General features: G+C 43.0%; 6 protein-coding genes across 29 annotated transcripts in view; all 6 read right to left on the reverse strand.

The window, feature by feature from the left end:
* LOC132465763 (protocadherin gamma-C5-like) overlaps positions 1-25,790 on the reverse strand; it is a 284,228-nt gene that overhangs the window by 76,204 nt on the left and 182,234 nt on the right. For 2 of the 24 annotated variants that reach the window (XM_060062567.1, XM_060062546.1), the window contains exon 1: positions 16,103-18,678. The exons of 18 other annotated variants lie outside the window; for them this stretch is intronic. In XM_060062567.1, coding sequence (XP_059918550.1) covers positions 16,103-18,493 — 2,391 coding nt within the window. In that variant the 5' untranslated portion in view covers positions 18,494-18,678. Of the gene's footprint in view, positions 1-3,684; positions 6,111-9,696; positions 12,367-16,102; positions 18,679-25,790 lie in introns of those variants that run through there. 4 more of the 24 variants (XM_060062557.1, XM_060062529.1, XM_060062568.1 and 1 more) reach the window with 3 other exon arrangements.
* LOC132465795 (protocadherin gamma-A1-like) lies at positions 132-3,655 on the reverse strand. Its single transcript, XM_060062600.1, has one exon. The coding sequence runs from the start codon at positions 2,552-2,554 to the stop codon at positions 137-139; it is 2,418 nt and encodes an 805-aa protein (XP_059918583.1). The 5' UTR covers positions 2,555-3,655; the 3' UTR covers positions 132-136.
* Positions 6,667-9,672, reverse strand: LOC132465803 (protocadherin gamma-A2-like). Its single transcript, XM_060062607.1, has one exon. The coding sequence runs from the start codon at positions 9,073-9,075 to the stop codon at positions 6,667-6,669; it is 2,409 nt and encodes an 802-aa protein (XP_059918590.1). The 5' UTR covers positions 9,076-9,672.
* LOC132465789 (protocadherin gamma-A6-like) lies at positions 12,606-15,403 on the reverse strand. The gene has a single exon (XM_060062595.1). The coding sequence runs from the start codon at positions 15,136-15,138 to the stop codon at positions 12,703-12,705; it is 2,436 nt and encodes an 811-aa protein (XP_059918578.1). The 5' UTR covers positions 15,139-15,403; the 3' UTR covers positions 12,606-12,702.
* On the reverse strand, positions 18,686-21,518 carry LOC132465788 (protocadherin gamma-A6-like). Its single transcript, XM_060062594.1, has one exon. The coding sequence runs from the start codon at positions 21,513-21,515 to the stop codon at positions 19,080-19,082; it is 2,436 nt and encodes an 811-aa protein (XP_059918577.1). The 5' UTR covers positions 21,516-21,518; the 3' UTR covers positions 18,686-19,079.
* LOC132465798 (protocadherin gamma-A1-like) lies at positions 22,065-25,503 on the reverse strand. The gene has a single exon (XM_060062603.1). The coding sequence runs from the start codon at positions 24,489-24,491 to the stop codon at positions 22,077-22,079; it is 2,415 nt and encodes an 804-aa protein (XP_059918586.1). The 5' UTR covers positions 24,492-25,503; the 3' UTR covers positions 22,065-22,076.

Genomic DNA, 25,790 nt, shown 5'->3' on the forward strand with positions numbered 1-25,790 from the left:
AAAAAGTAATGCAGCTGAATGAAGAATCCAGTTAGCAAGTTAGAAATTGCATATTGAGTCATAACGTCATCATAGGAGCTGTCCATGGTGCTAATCATAAGGGAAAAAAACTATTCATACAAAATAGAACATTCTGTCAGTGATTTCTAACCTCAAGTGGAGAGTCTGGTTCATCCAGGATGCTCTTTTCACTCTGTATTCGCTGCATGGTCCCTGTAGAACTGGGGTCCATCATCAGAACGTTCTGACTACCAGCGTTGCCGAACTTACAGTCACTCTTCCTGGAGTCAGTGGTCCTGCACACCTCGTAATTGTACACGTGCTGGAGAGTCCCTGTCCCCAAAGTGTCTGAGTACCGTGGTGGATAATATGGGATTACCGGGAGACTGGAATGATACAGGATACGAGACTGTCTCCATCTGTAGATTTTCACTGATATGATCACCACTAAACACGTGATGAAGAGAAAGGAAACCACAGCCAAAGCCAAGACCAAGTAAAAAGTCAGGTTGTCATTGTACTCCTTGTCGTGTGTAAAGTCAGTGAACTCCGAGAGCACTTCAGGGAAGCTGTCCGCCACCGCCACGTTAACAATGACTGTAGCTGAACGAGAGGGCTGTCCGTTGTCCTCCACTATAACAGTCAGTCTTTGTTTCACTGCATCTTTATCAGTGACTTGGCGGAGAGTTCTTATTTCTCCATTCTGTGAGCCCACTTCAAACAGCGCCCTGTCTGTGGCTTTCTGTAGTTTATAGGAGAGCCAGGCATTCTGTCCAGAGTCCACATCAACAGCCACCACTTTAGTGACCAGATAGCCCACATCTGCTGAACGAGGCACCATTTCAGCCACCAGAGAACCACCAGTCTGGACTGGATACAGAACCTGAGGGGCGTTGTCGTTCTGGTCCTGGATCAGTATTTTCACACTCACATTACTACTGAGGGGAGGAGAGCCTCCATCTTGAGCTTTAACACAGAACTTGAAATCTTTTGTCTGCTCGTAGTCAAAAGAGCGGACTGCATGTATAACTCCACTGTCAGCACTAACAGACACATAAGAGGAGACGGGCACGCCGTTTAAAGAGGAGTCCTCTAGTATATAAGAGACACGGGCGTTCTGGTTCCAGTCTGAATCTTTTGCTTTGATTTTTAATATAGATTGGCCTGGTGTGTTGTTTTCAACAATGTCGGACTCATATGCAATTGTCTCAAAAACAGGAGCATTGTCATTAACGTCTGAAATAAGTAAGGTTAGATGAATGCTGCTGGAAAGCGAGGGTACTCCTTCATCTGAGCAGATCACACTGATGTTGTAATTAGATGCCTTTTCTCTGTCCAGGCTGCTTTCCGTCAAAAGGCTATAGAAACTACCGGAAGGGCTTTTAATCAAAAATTTTATATTTTCATTAATAATACATTCAACGTGGCCATTTCTTTCAGAATCGGGATCGTGTACACTCAGCATGGCTATAACTGTATTTGCAGGGGAATCCTCAGGTATTGATTGGGATTTAGAAATTACGTTGATGATCGGGTGATTGTCGTTTATGTCAGTTATATCCACAATCACTTTACTTGAATCCGACAGACCTCCTCGATCAGTGGCCTCTATATCAATCTGATAGTGTTTAGCCTTTTCATAATCAATGGGCCCATCTAATATAATGTCACCCTCATCTGTTACCTTGAAAAGCTTTGCCACGGTATCCATGCTATTCCCGATGACGTATGTTACCTCCCCATTGGTGTCTTTATCTGCATCAGATGCACTCACTTTCGTTACAAGGGTTCCTTTAACGGAATTCTCTTTGAGGTTTGCCTTGTAAACGGAATGAGTAAAAACCGGAGCGTTGTCGTTGGCATCCAGGACGGTGATATAAATCTGCATTGTCCCAGACATTTGTGGTTCCCCACCATCTACAGCCGTTAAACTCAAAGAGATCGCCTCCTGTCTCTCTCTGTCAAGTGGTTTTTGTAAAATCATTTCTACTTTCTTACTTCCATCGACTTGAACATGTAATTTAAGAACGAAATTGTCACTAGGCTTCAATGTATAGCTTTGAAGACCATTACGTCCTATATCTAGGTCGATTGCTTTTTCTAACATGAATTTAGATCCAACAACTGCTGATTCGCTTATTTCAAATCGTCGTTCAACCTTCTGAAATAGAGGAGCGTTGTCATTAATATCTGCGATCTCAACCATAATTTGAAATAATTCCATCGGGTTTTCTAGAGTAATCTGAAAATGTAAAGCACACGGGGCTTTCTTTTCACAAAGCGCCTCTCTGTCTATTTTTTCCTTGATAACGAGAACTCCCCTTTCTTTATTGAGCTCTATATATTCGGTGCTGTCTCCTGTATAAATGCGGGCATTGCCAGATTTTAGTCTCTTTACGTCTGTTCCTAAATCCTGAGCGATATTTCCAACTATTGATCCCTTCGCCATTTCTTCAGGAATCGAGTAACTGACCTGACCGGAAACCGATACGAAAGAGAGGACGGAGATGCACAGCAGTAGGCCTCCTGGCACTCTCATTGTTCTATCCGACATTTCTGTGTCTCCAACGCGAGCGTCGTCCTCGATAACGGTTAAAATCCCATTGTTCTTTAATAAAAAGGCAACCGAAAATGAAGAATAGTTGAACGGTCCAGCACAAAATATCGCTGCTTGGTGTGTGTGCGTAGAGTATGCCGCGTCGTGGAAAGAGCCGACGACGTCTTTCTACTACAAGGACAGGCTTATATGGGGTTGTTCTGCTTCAAATTTGTTGAATAACTACCACAAACAGGCCAACAGCGGCCCGTTGAGTTCAGCAAGAGAAACTACATCATAAATGAATAATCTTACCATCGTATACATTTGTGTAGACACAATCGGTTAGTAGCTCCAAACCAAAGATTATGGAACATCAGAATTGAAAGACATTTTTTTTTTTAATCTTTTTATAATTAACAAGCGGAAACAAAAACACCTTACTTAACTATTTCTTTCAATATCAACGTTAAAGTTCAATTGGGTTCATGTAGAATGATGAAGGCAGACAGAGTCTGAGGAGGGGAATGGGAAAACCAGTGTGAAGACTCCTAGTTACCACTGTCCATGGTGCTGAAAGGCAGTTGACAGAAAGCAGAAATCTCCCACGCAGATTAAGCATTTGAGCAAAAGAGCTTATTTTGAAGGAGGTATGCAAATGGTTGTTTTTGGAATGTTGCTTTTGTCGGTACTATGGATTGGGCAGTGTATACAGACCTGCAGAAGACTAATATAACAGCTGAACCACTCACATGTACAGCATGTTACAGTCTGTGGAGGATTTTGATTTCAAAAGTTCATCTCCAGTATACTATAGCTGAGCTCAGTTTGACATAATTCAATAGCAATAAACGTTAATTGTGTTTATAATAAAGTGAAATAATACCTTCTCTGTCCCCTAAGAAATTCTGGAAATTGCAGCCGATTGGAATATGCATATATGTTTAAGAATGTAACATTTGCACAGCTATTTGTCTGTTTCAGAAAAATGCAACATGCATACCTAAACCAATACAATCAACAAACCTCAAATGTCAGTAACATTAAGCCACACAATACTGAATTACTTCTACTTAGTAAAAATGTTCAAGAAACGTTATTTTAGAAAAACAAGAAGAATACCAAATGCACAATCATAATTTTCTAACCTCCAGTGGAGAGTCTGGTTCGTCCAGGATGCTCTTTTCACTCTGTATTCGCTGCATGGTCCCTGTAGAACTGGGGTCCATTATCAGAACGTTCTGACTACCAGCGTTGCCGAACTTACAGTCACTCTTCCTGGAGTCAGTGGTCCTGCACACCTCGTAATTGTACACGTGCTGGAGAGTCCCTGTCCCCAAAGTGTCTGAGTACCGTGGTGGATAATATGGGATCACCGGGAGACTGGAATGATACAGGATACGAGACTGTCTCCATCTGTAGATTTTCACTGATAAGATCACCACTAAACACGTGATGAAGAGAAAGGAAACTACAGCTAAAGCCAAGACCAAGTAAAAAGTCAGGTTGTCATTGTACTCCTTGTCGTGTGTAAAGTCAGTGAACTCCGAGAGCACTTCAGGGAAGCTGTCCGCCACCGCCACGTTAACAATGACTGTAGCTGAACGAGAGGGCTGTCCGTTGTCCTCCACTATAACAGTCAGTCTTTGTTTCACTGCATCTTTATCAGTGACTTGGCGGATAGTTCTTATTTCTCCATTCTGTAAGCCCACTTCAAACAGCGCCCTGTCTGTGACTTTCTGTAGTTTATAGGAGAGCCAGGCATTCTGTCCAGAGTCCACATCAACAGCCACCACTTTAGTGACCAGATAGCCCACATCTGCTGAACGAGGCACCATTTCAGCCACCAGAGAACCACCAGTCTGGACTGGATACAGAACCTGAGGGGCGTTGTCGTTCTGGTCCTGGATCAGTATTTTCACACTCACATTACTACTGAGGGGGGGAGAGCCTCCATCTTGTGCTTTTACACAGAACTGAAAGTATTTAATCTGCTCGTAGTCAAAAGAGCGGACTGCATGTATAACTCCACTGTCAGCACTAACAGAAACGTAAGAGGAGACGGGCACACCGTTAATAGAGGAGTCTCCCAGTATGTAAGACACGCGGGCATTTTGGTTCCAGTCCGCATCAATGGCTTTAATCATCAATACTGAAGTACCCGGCGGGTTGTTTTCTACAACATTTGCCTCATATGAGGTCTTCTCAAACAGGGGCTGGTTATCATTCACGTCCGTAATCTGAAGTGCGAGAGTGATACTGCTGGAGAGCGAAGGAACGCCCTTATCCGAACACGTGACACTCACGTTATAATAAGAGGCGACCTCCCGGTTCAACGCAACGTCCGTAACTAGACTATAAAATCCATTTAATGTAGATTGTATTTTAAACGGGATGCTACTGATCATACTGCACTCAACGTCACCATTCTCTGCAGAATCCGGATCACTGACGCTCAGCATGGCGATCACGGTGTCTGGAGGAGAGTCCTCTATTATATGCTCGGATTTAGAGAGAACGTTAATCAGAGGTCTGTTGTCGTTCACGTCGATTACGTCAACTATGATCTTGCTGGAATCGGATAGACCGCCTTTGTCTATTGCTTCTATATCTACCTGATAGTGTTTATTCTTTTCGTAGTCTATGTTACCGACTAGAGTAACCTCCCCGCTTGTTTGATCAATCTCGAATAATTCAGAAAAGCGTCGCTTGCTATTGGTTATTGCAAATGATATTTCGCCGTTAGAGCCTTTGTCTTTGTCAGATGCACTTACTGTCATTACCCTTGTTCCTTTCGGTGAATTCTCCGTTAAGGTCGCCTTGTACACTGGCTTTGTGAAATGTGGAGAATTATCATTCACATCCAACACAGTGACGTGTATCTGCATTGTCCCTGACATTTGTGGCTCTCCTCCGTCGAAGGCAGACAACAGCAGCGATATTTGTTCTCTATTCTCCCGATCTAGTGGCTTCTGTAAAATCATTTCTACCTTTTTACTTCCATCGATTTGTTTTTCTAATTTTAATACGAAATTATCTGTCGGTGTAATAGAGTAACTTTGAAGGCCATTTAAACCAATATCCAAATCAATTGCTTCCACTAAAACGAATTTAGATCCAACGACTGCAGACTCACTGATTTCAAAACGTTTCTCATTTGATGCAAAGCTGGGAGCGTTGTCGTTTATGTCTACGATTTCCACAGCTATACGAAACAATTCCATCGGATTTTCTAATATTAGTTGAAAATGTAATGCGCACGGCGTCGTCTCGCCACAGAGCGCCTCTCGGTCTATTCTGTCTCTGATGACGAGCGCTCCTCTTTCTTTATCCAGCTCAATGTACGCTAAGCCATCCGTATAATGAATGCGTGCTTTCCCAAATACCAGCCTTTTTAATTCCAACCCTATATCTTGAGCTACATTTCCAACCAGAGAGCCTACTTTCATTTCTTCAGGAATAGAGTAACTGACTTGCCCGGCCGCAGTACCGAATGAAAGCAACGCGATGAAGAACAGTAGGCCCACTTGCCCTTGCATTGTTTTATCTGGCTGTTCTTTCAGATGCATTTGAACAATAATGTACTCCAAATGGTAAAGGTCCCAAAGTGGAAGTCAGAAGAGCGACTTCAAGAAAAAACGAAATTACATCCAATCCGTCGAAGTATTGACTGCAGATTTCAATGCGATGCTTCGTATTTTATAATATTACAAGAGGGGAGTTACCGTAACTGGTCTTCATAGAACCGGCCACACACTGGCCAATAGCGGCCCTGTCTGTTCAATACGTAGAACTACAACATTCAAGCAATAAAAAATATTGTTTTGTTTCTGCAAAATAGTAAGCCTAAATCTGAAAACATTTAACCCTGGTTTTAAATGGTTTTAAAAAAAGAATATGAAACACAGATTATATAAATAATGAGCAGAGCCAATGAGTAATTGGCTTTGAACAAGCGACACACACACAGTTACTAAATAATGATGCAACCTAAAGAATATCTTTTTGTTTTGTGTAAAGAAGGGAACAAAAACAGTGGTACGAAAAGGCACTTGGATGCCATATTTGAGTTTAAAGCTAACAATTATTTGAACAGAACATTGTTAAGGGAATAATAAGTAGATAATTGGTTAATTTCTAACCTCCAGTGGAGAGTCTGGTTCATCCAGGATGCTCTTTTCACTCTGTATGCGCTGCATGGTCCCTGTAGAACTGGGGTCCATTATCAGAACGTTCTGACTACCAGCGTTGCCGAACTTACAGTCACTCTTCCTGGAGTCAGTGGTCCTGCACACCTCGTAATTGTACACGTGCTGGAGAGTCCCTGTCCCCAAAGTGTCTGAGTACCGTGGTGGATAATATGGGATCACCGGGAGACTGGAATGATACAGGATACGAGACTGTCTCCATCTGTAGATTTTCACTGATATGATCACCACTAAACACATGATGAAGAGAAAGGAAACTACAGCTAAAGCCAAGACCAAGTAAAAAGTCAGGTTGTCATTGTACTCCTTGTCGTGTGTAAAGTCAGTGAACTCCAAGAGCACTTCAGGGAAGCTGTCCGCCACCGCCACGTTAACAATGACTGTAGCTGAACGAGAGGGCTGTCCGTTGTCCTCCACCATAACAGTCAGTCTTTGTTTCACAGCATCTTTATCAGTGACTTGGCGGATAGTTCTTATTTCTCCATTCTGTAAGCCCACTTTGAACAGCGCCCTGTCTGTGGCTTTCTGTAGTTTATAGGAGAGCCAGGCATTCTGTCCAGAGTCCACATCAACAGCCACCACTTTAGTGACCAGATAGCCCACATCTACTGAACGAGGCACCATTTCAGCCACCAGAGAACCACCAGTCTGGACTGGATACAGAACCTGAGGGGCGTTGTCGTTCTGATCCTGGATCAGTATTTTCACACTCACATTACTACTGAGGGGAGGAGAGCCTCCATCTTGAGCTTTAACACAGAACTGAAAATCTTTAATCTGCTCGTAGTCAAAAGAGCGGACAGCATGTATAACTCCACTGTCAGCACTAACAGACACATAAGAGGAGACGGGCACGCCGTTTAAAGAGGAGTCCTCTAGCATATAAGAGACACGCGCGTTCTGGTTCCAGTCTGGGTCTTTTGCGTTCAGTGTGAATATAGAGACCCCTTGTAAGTTGTTTTCTATGATGTATCCTTCGTATGATTTTTTTAAAAAGACAGGCGCGTTATCATTCACGTCTAGGATCTGAAGGGCGATTGTGACGCTGCTGGAAAGTGAAGGCACTCCCTCATCAGAACACGTCACACTGATATTATAACCGGACTCCTTCTCTCTGTCTAAATCACTGTCCGTCACTAAGCTGAAGAAGTTGTTAGATGTTGTCCTTAATGCAAACGGAATGTCGTCGTTTATGGAGCATTTCACCTTGCCATTTTCACCTGAATCTGCATCTTCTATATTGATCATGGTGACGACTGTGTTAGGTTTAGCGTCTTCTGATATCACATTGGATTTTGACATAATGTGAATATCAGGTGTGTTGTCGTTCACATCTATGACATCTAAAATTAATTTACAGGAGTCGACTAGACCTCCCTCATCGTTGTTACTTGCGCGTATATTTACCTGGAATGTTCGAGCATTTTCGTAGTCTATATTTCGGATCAATCTCACCTCACCGTTGTTTTCATTTACTTTAAACATTCCTAATGTATTACCTAACTTGCTTGAAACTGAGTACGTAATTTTACTGTTTTCTCCGTCGTCTGCATCAGTCGCAGTAACCGTAGTAACAATGGTGCCCAACGGAGCGCCTTCTTTAATAGACGCTTTGTAAACCGACTGGGTGAAAACGGGAGCGTTGTCATTGGCGTCTAAAACCGAGATCAGGATCTGCATTGTTCCAGACATCTGCGGCTCTCCGCCATCGACTGCCGTTAACACTAAAGAGAGGTGTTCTTGTTGTTCTCTATCGAGAGGTTTCTCTAAAACCATTTCAATATTAGTAATATCTCCTGCTTGACCGTGTAATTTAAGGGCGAAGTTATCAGTTGGTTTTAGGAAATATGTTCTTAAGCCATTTGTCCCGACGTCAGGATCATTTCCCATGTCTAACATAAATTTAGCTCCACTTACAGCAGACTCACTGATTTTAAATTTCTTATCGCTTTTTTCAAAGACTGGGGCGTTGTCATTCACGTCTGTGATCTCGATATTTATACTGTTGAATTCCATCGGGTTTTCTAATATGATCTGAAAATGGAGCGCACAAGGCGTCGTTTGTCCGCAGATGTCCTCTCTGTCTATTCTGTCTTTGATAACGAGGACTCCTCTTTCCCTGTTCAGCTCGACATATTCAATGCTGTCACGGGTAAAAATACGGGCGTTACCTGCCTTCAGTCTCTTCACATCCAAACCTAAATCCTGTGCTATATTACCGATTACAGAGCCTTTCGCCATCTCCTCAGGTATGGTGTAGCTGACCTGCCCGAGCACCGAGCTGAGACAGAAGATCCAGATAAATTGAAGCCATCCGACGTAGCGTCCCATTGTTCTTTCCCCAGTGTCGTTGTATCCTCAATGAAAACGTAAAGATCCTTTTTACTCTTTGATATTCCACAAAACATTAGCCAGAACACGTCACAAACAGCTTACATGTTGAACGAAGTATAAAAAGAGCGATGCTGCTTCACGGTGTTTCGTGTCCTTGCAAAATGCAATGCGCTCGTCCAAAGACGGGAAAAGAATCAAACCGATGTGGTGGGAGGTACGGCAGAAGATGGCCTTTAACTGGGACATTCTGGTCTATAGCGGCCCTCAGAGTCCAAATGGCAAAATTACAATGCATTTAAATAAAAAAAAGTTGAGTGACGAAGGTTATAGGCCAAATAAATTATGTGTTATGAATTAAGACGGGGTTTTTACTGAAATAATTTCCGTAACAAATTGCACTAATCACATGGTCCAAAGAATTTAATTCTTAAAAATATGTTTTTTACTGAAAAAAAGGTTAGGATAGGGTGAAGGAAGAATTCAGTAATGAAAAAGTACTGCAGCTGAATGAAGAAACCAGTTAGCAAGTTAGAAATAGCCTATCGAGTCATAGTGTCAACACGGTAGCTCTCCATGGTGCTAGACATGAGGGAAGAGACAGATTAAGTGATTTCTAACCTCCAGTGGAGAGTCCGGCTCATCAAGGATGCTCTTTTCACTCTGTATTCGCTGCATGGTCCCTGTAGAACTGGGGTCCATTATCAGAACGTTCTGACTACCAGCGTTGCCGAACTTACAGTCACTCTTTCTGGAGTCAGTGGTCCTGCACACCTCGTAATTGTACACGTGCTGCAGAGTCCCTGTCCCCAAAGTGTCTGAGTACCGTGGTGGATAATATGGGATCACCGGGAGATTGGAATGATACAGGATACGAGACTGTCTCCATCTGTAGATTTTCACTGATATGATCACCACTAAACACGTGATGAAGAGAAAGGAAACCACAGCCAAAGCCAAGACCAAGTAAAAAGTCAGGTTGTCATTGTACTCCTTGTCGTGTGTAAAGTCAGTGAACTCCGAGAGCACTTCAGGGAAGCTGTCCGCCACCGCCACGTTAACAATGACTGTAGCTGAATGAGAGGGCTGTCCGTTGTCCTCCACTATAACAGTCAGTCTTTGTTTCACTGCATCTTTATCAGTGACTTGGCGGATAGTTCTTATTTCTCCGTTCTGTAAGCCCACTTCAAACAGCGCCCTGTCTGTGGCTTTCTGTAGTTTATAGGAGAGCCAGGCATTCTGTCCAGAGTCCACATCAACAGCCACCACTTTAGTGACCAGATAGCCCACATCTACTGAACGAGGCACCATTTCAGCCACCAGAGAACCACCAGTCTGGACTGGATACAGAACCTGAGGGGCGTTGTCGTTCAGGTCCTGGATCAGTATTTTCACACTCACATTACTACTGAGGGGAGGAGAGCCTCCATCTTGAGCTTTAACACGGAACTGAAAGTCTTTAATCTGCTCGTAGTCAAACGAGCGGACTGCATGTATAACTCCACTGTCAGCACTAACAGACACATAAGAGGAGACGGGCACGCCGTTTAAAGAGGAGTCCTCTAGTATATAAGAGACACGGGCGTTCTGGTTCCAGTCTGCGTCATTTGCGATTAGTGTGAATATAGACACACCTTGGACGTTGTTTTCTACGATGTATCCTTCGTATGATTTTTTTAAAAAGACTGGCGCGTTATCATTCACGTCTAGGATCTGAAGGGCAATTGTGACGCTGCTGGAAAGCGAAGGCACTCCCTCATCAGAACACGTCACACTGATATTAAAACCGGACTCTTTCTCTCTGTCTAAATCAGTGTCCGTCACTAAGCTGAAGAAGTTGTTAGATGTCGACCTCAAGGCAAAAGGAATGTCATCGTTTATGGAGCATTTCACTTTTCCATTTTCACCTGAATCTGCATCTTCTATATTGATCATGGTGACGACTGTGTTAGGTTTAGCGTCTTCTGATATCACATTGGATTCAGACATAATGTGAATATCAGGTGTGTTGTCGTTCACATCTATGACATCGACAATTAATTTACAGGAGTCGACCAGACCTCCCTCATCACTAGCACGTATATTTATTTGAAAAGCTCGTGCTTTTTCGTAGTCAATATTTCTGATCAACCTCACCTGACCGTTGTTTTCATTTACTTCAAATATTCCTAATGTATTACCTAATTTGCTTGAAACCGAGTACGTTATTTTACCATTTTCTCCGTCGTCTGCATCAGTCGCAGTAACCGCAGTAACAATGGTGCCTAACGGAGCGCCTTCTTTAATAGACGCTTTGTATACCGACTGGGTGAAAACTGGAGCGTTATCATTAGCGTCTAAAACCGAGATCAGGATCTGCATTGTTCCTGACATCTGCGGCTCACCGCCATCGACTGCCGTTAACACTAAAGAGAGGTGTTCATTTTGTTCTCTATCGAGAGGTCTCTCTAAAACCATTTCGATGTTAGTAATATCCCCTGCTTGACTGTGTAATCTAAGAGAGAAGTTAACGGTTGGTTTTAGGATATATGTTTGTAAGCCATTCGTCCCGACGTCAGGATCATTTGCCATGTCTAATATGAATTTAGCTCCACTTACAGCAGACTCGCTGATTTTAAGTTTCACGTTTGTTTTTTCAAACACTGGGGCGTTATCATTCACGTCTGTAATCTCGATACTTATACTGTAGAATTCCATCGGGTTTTCTAATATAATCTGAAAATGGAGCGCACAAGGCGTCGTTTGTCCGCAGATGGCCTCTCTGTCTATTTTGTCTTTGATAACGAGGACTCCTCTTTCCCTGTTCAGCTCGACATATTCGATGCTATCACGGGTGAAAATACGGGCTTTACCTGACTTCAGTCTCTTCACATCCAAACCTAAGTCCTGTGCTATATTACCGACTACAGAGCCTTTCGCCATCTCTTCAGGTATGGTGTAGCTGACCTGACCGAGCACCGAGCTGAGACAGAAGATCCAGATAAATAGAAGCCATCCGACGTAGCGTCCCATTGTTCTTTCCCCAGTATCGTTGTATTCTCGATGAAAACGTAAAGATCCCGTTTAGACTTTGATATTCCACAAAAGATCAGCTAATACACATCGACGACAGCTCACATGTTGAACGAAAGAATTAAAGAGCGATCCCGCTTCACGGTGTTTCGTGTCCTTGTAAAATGCAATGCCATCGTCCACAGTTAAAGACCAGAAAATAATAAAACCGATATGGTGGGAGGTACTGCGAAAGATGGCCTTTAACTGGGACATTCTGGCCTATAGCGGCCCTTAGAGTACAAACGGCAAAATTACAATGCATTTAAATAAATAATAAAGTGGAGTAACGCAGGTTATAGGGCTAATAATTAACGTAAATTCAATTCAGACAACGTTCTATTGGATAAACACAGGGTCCATATAGAATTGAATTCTTAGAAATACGTTTATAACGGAAATTTATCTTGAGATAATGTGAAGCATGAATTCAGTATTTAAAAAGTACTGCAGCTGAATGAAGAATCTAGTTAGCAAGTTAGAAATAGCCCATTGATTCATAATGTCAACATAGGAGCTGTCCATTGTGCTAGACATGAGGGAAAAAAACGATTAATACAAAAATAGAACATTCTGTCAGTGATTTCTAACCTCAAGTGGAGAGTCTGGTTCATCCAGGATGCTCTTTTCACTCTGTATTCTCTGCATGGTCCCTGTAGAACTGGGGTCCATTATCAGAACGTTCTGACTACCAGCGTTGCCAAACTTACAGTCACTCTTCCTGGAGTCAGTGGTCCTGCACACCTCGTAATTGTACACGTGCTGGAGAGTCCCTGTCCCCAAAGTGTCTGAGTACCGTGGTGGATAATATGGGATCACCGGGAGACTGGAATGATACAGGATACGAGACTGTCTCCATCTGTAGATTTTCACTGATATGATCACCACTAAACACGTGATGAAGAGAAAGGAAACCACAGCCAAAGCCAAGACCAAGTAAAAAGTCAGGTTGTCATTGTACTCCTTGTCGTGTGTAAAGTCAGTGAACTCCGAGAGCACTTCAGGGAAGCTGTCCGCCACCGCCACGTTAACAATGACTGTAGCTGAACGAGAGGGCTGTCCGTTGTCCTCCACTATAACAGTCACTATTTGTTTCACAGCATCTTTATCAGTGACTTGGCGGATAGTTCTTATTTCTCCATTCTGTAAGCCCACTTCAAACAGCGCCCTGTCTGTGGCTTTCTGTAGTTTATAGGAGAGCCAGGCATTCTGTCCAGAGTCCACATCAACAGCCACCACTTTGGTGACCAGATAGCCCACATCTGCTGAACGAGGCACCATTTCAGCCACCAGAGAACCACCAGTGTGGACTGGATACAGAACCTGAGGGGCGTTGTCGTTCTGGTCCTGGATCAGTATTTTCACACTCACATTACTACTGAGGGGAGGAGAGCCTCCATCTTGAGCTTTAACACAGAACTGAAAGTCTTTAATCTGCTCGTAGTCAAAAGAGCGGACTGCATGTATAACTCCACTGTCAGCACTAACAGAAACGTAAGAGGAGACGGGTACGCCGTTGATAGAGGAGTCTTCCAGTATGTAAGACACGCGGGCATTTTGGTTCCAGTCCGCATCAATGGCTTTAATCATCAATACTGAAGTACCCGGCGGGTTGTTTTCTACAACATTTGCCTCATATGAGGTATTCTCAAACAGGGGCTGGTTATCATTCACGTCTGTAATCTGAAGTGCGAGAGTGATACTGCTGGAGAGCGAGGGCACGCCCTTATCATAACACGTGACACTCACGTTATAACGAGAAGCGACCTCCCGGTCCAACGCAACGTCCGTAACTAGACTATAAAACCCATTTAATGTAGACTGTATTTTAAACGGGATGCTACTGATCATACTGCACTCAACCTCACCATTCTCTGCAGAATCCGGATCACTGACGCTCAGCATGGCGATCACGGTGTCTGGAGGAGAGTCCTCTATTATAGTGTCGGATTTAGAGAGAACGTTTATCAGAGGTCTGTTGTCGTTCACGTCGATGACGTCCACTATGATCTTGCTGGAATCGGACAGACCGCCTTTGTCTATTGCCTCTATATCTACCTGATAGTGTTTATTCTTTTCGTAGTCTATGTTACCGACTAGCGTCACTTCCCCGCTTGTCTTGTCAATTAGAAATATCTCCGAAAATCGATGCTTACTATTGGATATTGAATAGGACATTTCTCCGTTAGAGCCTTTGTCTTTGTCAGATGCGCTTACTGTCATTACACTTGTTCCTTTCGGTGAATTCTCCGTTAAGGTCGCCTTGTACACCGGCTTTGTGAAATATGGAGAATTATCATTCACATCTAACACAGTGACGTGTATCTGCATTGTGCCTGACAGTTGTGTCTCTCCTCCGTCGAAGGCAGACAACAGCAGCGATATTATTTCGCTATTCTCCCGATCTAAAGGCTTCTGTAAAATCATTTCTACCTTTTTACTTCCATCAATTTGTTTTTCTAATTTTAAAACAAAATTATCTTTCGGGGTAATAGAGTAACTTTGAAGGCCATTTAAACCAATGTCCGCATCAATTGCTTTGTCCAGCACAAATTTAGACCCAACGACTGCAGACTCACTGATTTCAAAATGTTTCTCGTTTGATGCAAAGCTGGGAGCGTTGTCGTTAATGTCTACGATTTCCACAGCTATACGAAACAACTCCATTGGATTCTCTAATATCAGTTGAAAATGTAATGCGCACGGCGTCGTCTCGCCACAGAGAGCCTCTCGGTCTATTCTGTCTCTGATGACGAGCGCTCCTCTTTCTTTATGCAGCTCAATATACGCTACGCCGTCCGCCGAATGAATGCGTGCCTTCCCAGATAACAGCCTTTTTAATTCCAGCCCTATATCTTGAGCTATATTTCCAACAAGAGAGCCTACTTTCATTTCCTCTGGAATAGAATAACTGACTTGCCCGGACGCAGTAGCGAATGAAAGCACCGCGATGAAGCACAGAAGGCCCACTTGCCCCCGCATTGTTTTGTCTGGCTGTTCTTTCAGATCCATTCGAACAAATTATACTCCAAATGGTAAAGGTTCTAAAGTGGAAGTCAGAAAAGGGACTTCAAGAAAAAAATAAGTTACATTCCGCAATCCTAGTGGTGTAAAACATGAGCTTGGTACATCCGTCGAAGTATTTTCTGAAGATCTCAACGCGAGGCTTCGTATTTTATAATATGACAAGAGGGGAGTTACCGTAGCTGGTCTCCATAGAACCGGCCACACACTGGCCAATAGCGGCCCTGTCTGTTCACTCAGTAGAACTACAAAATCTAAGATATAAAAAAAATATCGTTTCCGGAACATAGTAATTATAAATCGTTTAACACTTATTTCTGGTTGTAGAAAAATAAATATGAAACACAGATTACATAAATAAAGAGGAGAGCCAATGAGCAATTGGTGTTGCAAAAGAAACACACACACACACACACACACACACACACACACACACACACACACACACACACACACACACACACACACACACACACACACACACACACACACACACACACACACACACACACACACACACACACGAATGGTAAATGGTCAATTTACCATTTGCAATTATGTAGCTTTTTGTGGCCAGTGGCCCCCCAAAGCACTTTACAATATTGCCTGACATTCACCCATTCATTCACACATTCACACACCGATGGCAGATACTCACTTATGCATACGTTAAACACACCTAAAAAATATTTTTTTTGTTTTGTGTAAAGAAGGGAACGCAAGCAGTGTTCGGAAAAGGCACTTGAATTGCATATTTGAGTGTAAAGCTGAATTCTTTCTTTGTCAACCAAATCCATTAAATCATATATCTTCAATTGGCAAACGGTATGTGTCCAATGTACTGTAGGGACATCTGGTTAGTTGTAGCCATTTTTAAGTAAACATCAACAACAATTCTTTGTTCAGAACATTATCAGGGGAAGAATAACTTGATAATTGGTTAATTTCTAACCTCCAGTGGAGAGTCTGGTTCATCCAGGATGCTCTTTTCACTCTGTATTCGCTGCATGGTCCCTGTAGAACTGGGGTCCATTATCAGAACGTTCTGACTACCAGCGTTGCCGAACTTACAGTCACTCTTCCTGGAGTCAGTGGTCCTGCACACCTCGTAATTGTACACGTGCTGGAGAGTCCCTGTCCCCAAAGTGTCTGAGTACCGTGGTGGATAATATGGGATCACCGGGAGACTGGAATGATACAGGATACGAGACTGTCTCCATCTGTAGATTTTCACTGATATGATCACCACTAAACACGTGATGAAGAGAAAGGAAACCACAGCCAAAGCCAAGACCAAGTAAAAAGTCAGGTTGTCATTGTACTCCTTGTCGTGTGTAAAGTCAGTGAACTCCGAGAGCACTTCAGGGAAGCTGTCCGCCACCGCCACGTTAACAATGACTGTAGCTGAACGAGAGGGCTGTCCGTTGTCCTCCACTATAACAGTCAGTCTATGTTTCACTGCATCTTTATCAGTGACTTGGCGGATAGTTCTTATTTCTCCGTTCTGTAAGCCCACTTCAAACAGCGCCCTGTCTGTGGCTTTCTGTAGTTTATAGGAAAGCCAGGCATTCTGTCCAGAGTCCACATCAACAGCCACAACTTTGGTGACCAGATAGCCCACATCTGCTGAACGAGGCACCATTTCAGCCACCAGAGAACCACCAGTCTGGACTGGATACAGAACCTGAGGGGCGTTGTCGTTCTGGTCCTGGATCAGTATTTTCACACTCACATTACTACTGAGGGGAGGAGAGCCTCCATCTTGAGCTTTAACACAGAACTGAAAGTCTTTAATCTGCTCGTAGTCAAAAGAGCGGACTGCATGTATAACTCCACTGTCAGCACTAACAGACACATAAGAGGAGACGGGCACGCCGTTTAAAGAGGAGTCCTCTAGTATATAAGAGACGCGGGCGTTCTGGTTCCAGTCTGCGTCTATTGCGTTCAGTGTGAATATAGAGACACCTTGGACGTTGTTTTCTACGATGTATCCTTCGTATGTTTTTTTTAGAAAGACAGGCGCGTTATCATTGACGTCTAGGATCTGTAGGGCGATTGTGACGCTGCTGGAAAGCGACGGCACTCCCTCATCGGAACACGTCACACTGATATTATAACCGGACTCCTTCTCTCTGTCTAAATCACTGTCCGTCACTAAGCTGAAGAAGTTGGTAGATGTCGACCTCAAGGCAAAAGGAATGTCATCGTTTATGGAGCATTTCACTTTGCCATTTTCACCTGAATCTGCATCTTCTATATTGATCATGGTTACGACTGTGTTCGGTTTAGCGTCTTCTGATATCACATTGGATTTAGACATAATGTGAATATCAGGTGTGTTGTCATTCACATCAATGACATCTACGATTAATTTACAAGAGTCTACCAGCCCTCCCTCATCGCTAGCGCGTATATTTATCTCAAATGTTCGAGCTTTTTCGTAGTCAATATTCCCGCTTAATGTCAGATCACCATTTACTTTATTAACATCAAACATTCCTTGAGTATTACCTAAAATCCTTGAAATTGAGTAGGTTATTTTACCATGTTCTCCGTCGTCTGCATCAGTCGCAGTGACCGTAGTAACAATGGTGCCTAACGGAGCGCCTTCTTTAATAGACGCTTTGTAAACAGACTCGGTGAAAACGGGAGCGTTATCATTGACGTCTAAAACCGAGATCAGGATCTGCATTGTTCCAGACATCTGCGGCTCTCCGCCATCGACTGCCGTTAACACTAAAGATAGGTGTTCATGTACTTCTCTATCAAGAGGTTTCTCTAAAACCATTTCGATGTTTCTGATGTCTCCTGCTTGACCGTGTAATTTAAGGGCGAAGTTATCTGTTGGTTTTAGGATATATGTTCTTAAGCCATTTGTCCCGACGTCAGGATCATTTGCCATGTCTAAAATGAATTTAGCTCCGCTTACAGCAGACTCACTGATTTTAAATTTCACGTAACTTTTTTCAAAGACTGGGGGGTTGTCATTAACGTCTGTAATCTCGATATTTATACTGTAGAATTCCATCGGGTTTTCTAATATGATCTGAAAATGGAGCGCACAAGGCGTCGTTTGTCCGCAGATGGCCTCTCTGTCTATTTTGTCTTTGATAACGAGGACTCCTCTTTCCCTGTTCAGCTCGACATATTCGATGCTATCACGGGTGAAAATACGGGCTTTACCTGACTTCAGTCTCTTCACATCCAAACCTAAGTCCTGTGCTATATTACCGACTACAGAGCCTTTCGCCATCTCTTCAGGTATGGTGTAGCTGACCTGCCCGAGCACCGAGCTGAGACAGAAGATCCAGATAAATAGAAGCCATCCAACGTAGCCTCCCATTGTTCTTTCCCCAGTGTCGTTGTATTCTCGATGAAAACGTAAAGATCCAGTTCAGTCTTTGATATTCTACAAAAGATCAGCCAATACACTTCGACAACAGCTCACATGTTGAACGATATAATTTGAGAGCGATCCCACTTCACTGTGCTTCGTGTCCTTGTAAAATGCAATGCGATCGCCCACGGTGGGAGATACTGCGCAAGATGGCCTTTAACTGGGACATTCTGGCCTATAGCGGCCCTCAGAGTCCAAACGGCAAAATTACAATGCATTTAAATAAATAATAAAGTGGGGTAGTTAACGCAGGTCATAGGCCTAATAATTAACATAAATTCAATTAAGACAACATTGTATTCGAGAAACACATGGTCCATGTAGACTTGAATTCTTAGACATACGTTTATAACTGAAATATATCTTGAGATAATGTGAAGCATGAATTCAGTAATTAAAAAGTACTGCAGCTGAATGAAGTATCCAGTTAGCAAGTTCGAAATTGCCTATTGAGTCATAACGTCAACATGGGAGCTGTCCATGGTGCTAGAGAAGAGGGAAAAAAACGATTAATACAAAATAGAACATTCTGTCAGTGATTTCTAACCTCCAGTGGAGAGTCTGGTTCATCCAGGATGCTCTTTTCACTCTGTATTCGCTGCATGGTCCCTGTAGAACTGGGGTCCATTATCAGAACGTTCTGACTACCAGCGTTGCCGACCTTACAGTCACTCTTCCTGGAGTCAGTGGTCCTGCACACCTCGTAATTGTACACGTGCTGGAGAGTCCCTGTCCCCAAAGTGTCTGAGTACCGTGGTGGATAATATGGGATCACCGGGAGACTGGAATGATACAGGATACGAGACTGTCTCCATCTGTAGATTTTCACTGATATGATCACCACTAAACACGTGATGAAGAGAAAGGAAACCACAGCCAAAGCCAAGACCAAGTAAAAAGTCAGGTTGTCATTGTACTCCTTGTCGTGAGTAAAGTCAGTGAACTCCGAGAGCACTTCAGGGAAGCTGTCTGCCACCGCCACGTTAACAATGACTGTAGCTGAACGAGCGGGCTGTCCGTTGTCCTCCACTATAACAGTCAGTCTTTGTTTCACAGCATCTTTATCAGTGACTTGGCGGATAGTTCTTATTTCTCCATTCTGTAAGCCCACTTCAAACAGTGCCCTGTCTGTGGCTTTCTGTAGTTTATAGGAGAGCCAGGCATTCTGTCCAGAGTCCACATCAACAGCCACCACTTTGGTGACCAGATAGCCCACATCTGCTGAACGAGGCACCATTTCAGCCACCAGAGAACCACCAGTCTGGACTGGATACAGAACCTGAGGGGCGTTGTCGTTCTGGTCCTGGATCAGTATTTTCACACTCACATTACTACTAAGGGGAGGAGAGCCTCCATCTTGAGCTTTAACACAAAACTGAAAGTCTCTAATCTGCTCGTAGTCAAAAGAGCGGACTGCATGAATAACTCCACTGTCAGCACTAACAGACACATAAGAGGAGACGGGCACACCGTTAATAGAGGAGTCTTCCAGTATGTAAGACACGCGGGCATTTTGGTTCCAGTCCGCATCAATGGCTTTAATCATCAATACTGAAGTACCCGACGGGTTGTTTTCTACAACATTTGCCTCATATGAGGTGTTCTCAAACAGGGGCTGGTTATCATTCACGTCTGTAATCTGAAGTGCGAGAGTGATACTGCTGGAGAGCGAGGGAACGCCCTTATCCGAACACGTCATACTCACGTTATAATAAGAGGCGACCTCCCGGTCCAACGCAACGTCCGTAACTAGACTATAAAACCCATTTAATGTAGACTGTATTTTAAACGGGATGCTACTGATCATACTGCACTCAACCTCACCATTCTCTGCAGAATCCGGATCACTGACGCTCAGCATGGCGATCACCGTGTCTGGAGGAGAGTCCTCTATTATATTGTCGGATTTAGAGAGAACGTTTATCAGAGGTCTGTTGTCGTTCACGTCGATGACGTCAACTATGATCTTGCTGGAATCGGATAGACCGCCTTTGTCTATTGCTTCTATATCTACCTGATAGTGTTTATTCTTCTCGTAGTCTATGTTACCGACTAGAGTAACCTCCCCGCTTGTTTGATCAATCTTGAATAATTCAGAAAAGCGACGCTTGCTATTGGTTATTGCAAATGATATTTCTCCGTTAGAGCCTTTGTCTTTGTCAGATGCGCTCACTGTCATTACACTTGTTCCTTTCGGAGAATTCTCCGTTAAGGTCGCCTTGTACACCGGCTTTGTAAAATGTGGAGAATTATCATTTGCGTCTAACACAGTGACGTGTATCTGCATTGTCCCTGACATTTGTGGATCTCCTCCGTCGAAGGCAGACAACAGCAGCGAAATCTGCTCGCTATTCTCCCGATCTAATGGCTTCTGTAAAATCATTTCTACCTTTTTACTTCCATCGATTTGTTTTTCTAATTTCAATACGAAATTATCTGTCGGAGTAATAGAGTAACTTTGAAGGCCATTTGAACCAATATCCAAATCAATTGCTTCCACTAAAACGAATTTAGATCCAACGACTGCAGACTCACTGATTTCAAAACGTTTCTCATTTGATGCAAAGCTGGGAGTGTTGTCGTTTATGTCTATGATTTCCACAGCTATACGAAACAATTCCATCGGATTTTCTAATATCAGTTGAAAATGTAATGCGCACGGCGTCGTCTCGCCACAGAGCGCCTCTCGGTCTATTCTGTCTCTGATGACGAGCGCTCCTCTTTCTTTATTCAGCTCAATGTACGCTAAGCCATCCGTAGAATGAATGCGTGCTTTCCCGAATACCAGCCTTTTTAATTCCAACCCTATATCTTGAGCTACATTTCCAACCAGAGAGCCTACTTTCATTTCCTCAGGAATAGAGTAACTGACTTGCCCGGCCGCAGTACCGAATGAAAGCAACGCGATGAAGAACAGTAGGCCCACTTGCCCTTGCGTTGTTTTATCTGACTGTTCTTTCAGATCCATTTGAACAATAATGTACTCCAAATGGTAAAGGTCCCAAAGTGGAAGTCAGAAGAGCGACTTCAAGAAGAAACGAAATTACATCCAATTCGTCGAAGTATTGTCTGCAGATCTCAATGCGATGCTTCGTATTTTATAATATTACAAGAGGGGAGTTACCGTAACTGGTCTTCATAGAACCGGCCACACACTGGCCAATAGCGGCCCTTTCTGTTCAATACGTAGAACTACAACATCCAAGCAATAAAAAATATTGTTTTGTTTCTGCAAAATAGTAAGCCTATATCGGAAAACATTTAACACTGGTTTTAAATGGGTTTAAAAAAAGGATATGAAACACAGATTATATAAATAAGGAGGAGAGCCAATGAGTAATTGGCTTTGAACAAGCGACACACACACAGTTACTAAATAATGATACAACCTAAAGAATATCTTTTTGTTTTGTGTAAAGAAGGGAACAAAAACAGTGGTACGAAAAGGCACTTGAATGCCATATTTGAGTTTAAAGCTAACAATTATTTGAACAGAACATTGTTTAGGGAATAATAAGTAGATAATTGGTTAATTTCTAACCTCCAGTGGAGAGTCTGGTTCATCCAGGATGCTCTTTTCACTCTGTATTCTCTGCATGGTCCCTGTAGAACTGGGGTCCATTATCAGAACGTTCTGACTACCAGTGTTGCCGAACTTACAGTCACTCTTCCTGGAGTCAGTGGTCCTGCACACCTCGTAATTGTACACATGCTGGAGAGTCCCTGTCCCCAAAGTGTCTGAGTACCGTGGTGGATAATATGGGATCACCGGCAGACTGGAATGATACAGGATACGAGACTGTCTCCATCTGTAGATTTTCACTGATATGATCACCACTAAACACGTGATGAAGAGAAAGGAAACCACAGCCAATGCCAAGACCAAGTAAAAAGTCAGGTTGTCATTGTACTCCTTGTCGTGTGTAAAGTCAGTGAACTCCGAGAGCACTTCAGGGAAGCTGTCCGCCACCGCCACGTTAACAATGACTGTAGCTGAACGAGAGGGCTGTCCGTTGTCCTCCACTACAACAGTCAGTCTTTGTTTCACAGCATCTTTATCAGTGACTTGGCGGATAGTTCTTATTTCTCCATTCTGTAAGCCCACTTCAAACAGCGCCCTGTCTGTGGCTTTCTGTAGTTTATAGGAGAGCCAGGCATTCTGTCCAGAGTCCACATCAACAGCCACCACTTTAGTGACCAGATAGCCCACATCTGCTGAACGAGGCACCATTTCAGCCACCAGAGAACCACCAGTCTGGACTGGATACAGAACCTGAGGGGCGTTGTCGTTCTGGTCCTGGATCAGTATTTTCACACTCACATTACTACTGAGGGGAGGAGAGCCTCCATCTTGAGCTTTAATACAAAACTGAAAATCTTTGATCTGCTCATAGTCAAAAGAGCGGACTGCATGTATAACTCCACTGTCTGCACTAACAGACACATAAGAGGAGACGGGCACGCCATTTAAAGAGGAGTCCTGTAGTATATAAGAGACACGGGCGTTCTGGTTCCAGTCTGCGTCTTCTGCTTTGATTGTGAATATAGATTGACCTGGTGTGTTGTTTTCAACAATGTACGCCTCAAAGGCACTTTTATCAAAAACAGGAGCATTATCATTGACGTCTGAAATAAGTAAGGTTAGATTTACGCGGCTAGAAAGCGATGGCACTCCTTCATCTGAACAGATAACACTGATATTGTAATTAGACGCCTTTTCCCTGTCCAAGTTGCTTTCTGTTATAAGGCTGTAGAAACTGCCAGATGTGCTTTTAATTGAAAACGGTATATTTTCATTAATCAAGCATGCAATGCGACCATTGCTTTCGGAATCAGGATCGTGTACACTCAGCATGGCTATAACTGTGTTTGCAGAGGAATCCTCAGGTATGGATTGGGATTTAGAAATTACTTTAATGATCGGGTGATTGTCGTTTATGTCAGTTATATCCACAATCACTTTACTTGAATCTGACAAACCTCCTCGATCAATTGCCTCTATATCAATCTGGTAATGTTTAGCCTTTTCATAATCGATGGGCCCATCCAAGATAATGTCACCCTCTTTCGACATTTTAAAAAGCTTCGCCACATTATCCATTCTATTTCCGATGACGTACGTTACCTCCCCATTGGTATCTTTGTCTGCATCAGATGCACTCACTTTCGTTACAAGGGTTCCTTTAACAGAATTTTCTTTGAGGTTTGCCTTGTAAACGGAATGAGTAAAAACCGGAGCGTTGTCATTGGCATCCAGGACGGTGATATAAATCTGCATTGTCCCAGACATTTGTGGCTCCCCACCGTCTACAGCCGTTAAAATCAAAGAGATCGCCTCCTGTCTCTCTCGGTCAAGAGATTTTTGTAAAATCATTTCTACCTTCTTACTTCCATCGACTTGACCATGTAATTTAAGAACAAAATTGTCACTAGGCTTCAATGTATAGCTTTGAAGACCATTACGTCCTATATCTAGGTCGATTGCTTTTTCTAACATGAATTTAGAACCAACCACCGCTGATTCGCTGATTTCAAATTGTTTTTCCTGCGTCGGAAATATAGGAGCGTTGTCATTAATATCTGTAATCTCAACAATAATTGGGAATAATTCCATTGGGTTTTCTAGAGTAATCTGAAAATGTAAAGCACACGGGGCAGTCTGTTCACAAAGCGCCTCTCTGTCTATTTTTTCCTTGATAACGAGTACTCCCCTTTCTTTATTTAACTCGATATATTCGGCGCTGTCTCCTGTATAGATGCGGGCATTGCCAGATTTGAGTCTCTTTATGTCTATTCCTAAATCCTGAGCGATATTCCCGACTAGTGAGCCTTTCGCCATTTCTTCAGGAATCGAGTAACTGACCTGACCAGAAACCGAACAGAAAGAGAGGACGGAGATGAACAGCAGTAGGCCTCCTGGCACTCTCATTGTTCTATCCGACATTTCTGTATCTCCAACGTGAACGTCGTCCTCGATTCCGGTTAAAATCCCATTGGTTTTGAATCAAAAGGCAACCCAAAAGGAAAAATAGTTAAACGGTCCAGTAGAAATTATCCCTACTTCATATGTCCGTGCGTAGAGAATGCGGTATCGTGGAAAGAGCATACGACGTCTTTCTGCTATAAGGACAGGCTTACACGGGGTATTTCTGCTTCGAATTGTTCATTCACTACAACAAACAGGCCAACAGCGGCCCGTTGAGCTCAGCAAGAGAAACTACATCATTAATGAATCTTACCAACATTTGTGTAGACACAAACTGTTAGTGGCTCAAAACAAAAGGTTATGGACACCATCATTGAAATACATTATCTTTTTAAATTCTTAAAATAATCAAGCAGAAACAAACCACAGATTACTTAACTATTTGTTAAATGTCGACGTTAAAGATAAATTGAGCTACATGTAGAATGATGATGACATAAAGAGTCTGAGTAGGGGAATGGGTACGCCAGTGTGAAGACTCCTAGCTTCCACTGTCCATGGTGCTGAAATGCAGTTTCCCTGAAATGCAGCAATGTTCCACGCACCTGAAGCTAACAAAAGAGCCGATTTTGAAAGGGGTTTTAAGTGGCCTTTTCTGGAATGTTGATTTGGTGATACAATTGATTGGACAGTAAATTCAGTAATGTAGAAGACTTATTGAACAACTTAACCATTAACATGCAAAGCATTTAACAGTCAGTGGGGGATATTGATATCGAAAATGTATTTGCAGTGTACTGAGCTCAGTAAAACAGCATGAAACTGCAATAAATGTTCATTGTGTTGATAGCAAAGTTAGATTTTGCCTCATCTGTCAACTAAAAAACCCGGTCATTGCAGCAAATTGTAAAATGCATCTATGGTTAAGAATGTAAAATTCACAAAGCTATCTGTCAGTTTCATAGAAATTCAACACATATATCTATCCAAGAAGTTGAAGAAACCTCAAAAGTCAGCATCATCAAAACACACAAGACTGAATTACTTATCATCATCATCGCCTACTACCCCTTCTGCGGCTTAGGCCGCAAACAAGAGTTCTCCATGCATCCCTGATCCCGGTCCTGGGCCAACATCTCAAGCTGTCCCCAAGTGTAGCCCATTTTCTTGGCATCTGCCTCCAAGTCTCTACGCCAGGTGTTTCGCGGCCAACCTCTCTTTCTTTTCCCTTGGGGATTCCACTTGAGGGACTGTCTTGTGGAGTTTGTGGCTTGAATTACTTATACTTGGTAAAAATGTTCAAGAAACGTTATTTGA

This window comes from Gadus macrocephalus, chromosome 10 (genome assembly GCF_031168955.1).
Source record: "Gadus macrocephalus chromosome 10, ASM3116895v1".
Lineage (NCBI taxonomy): Eukaryota > Metazoa > Chordata > Actinopteri > Gadiformes > Gadidae > Gadus > Gadus macrocephalus.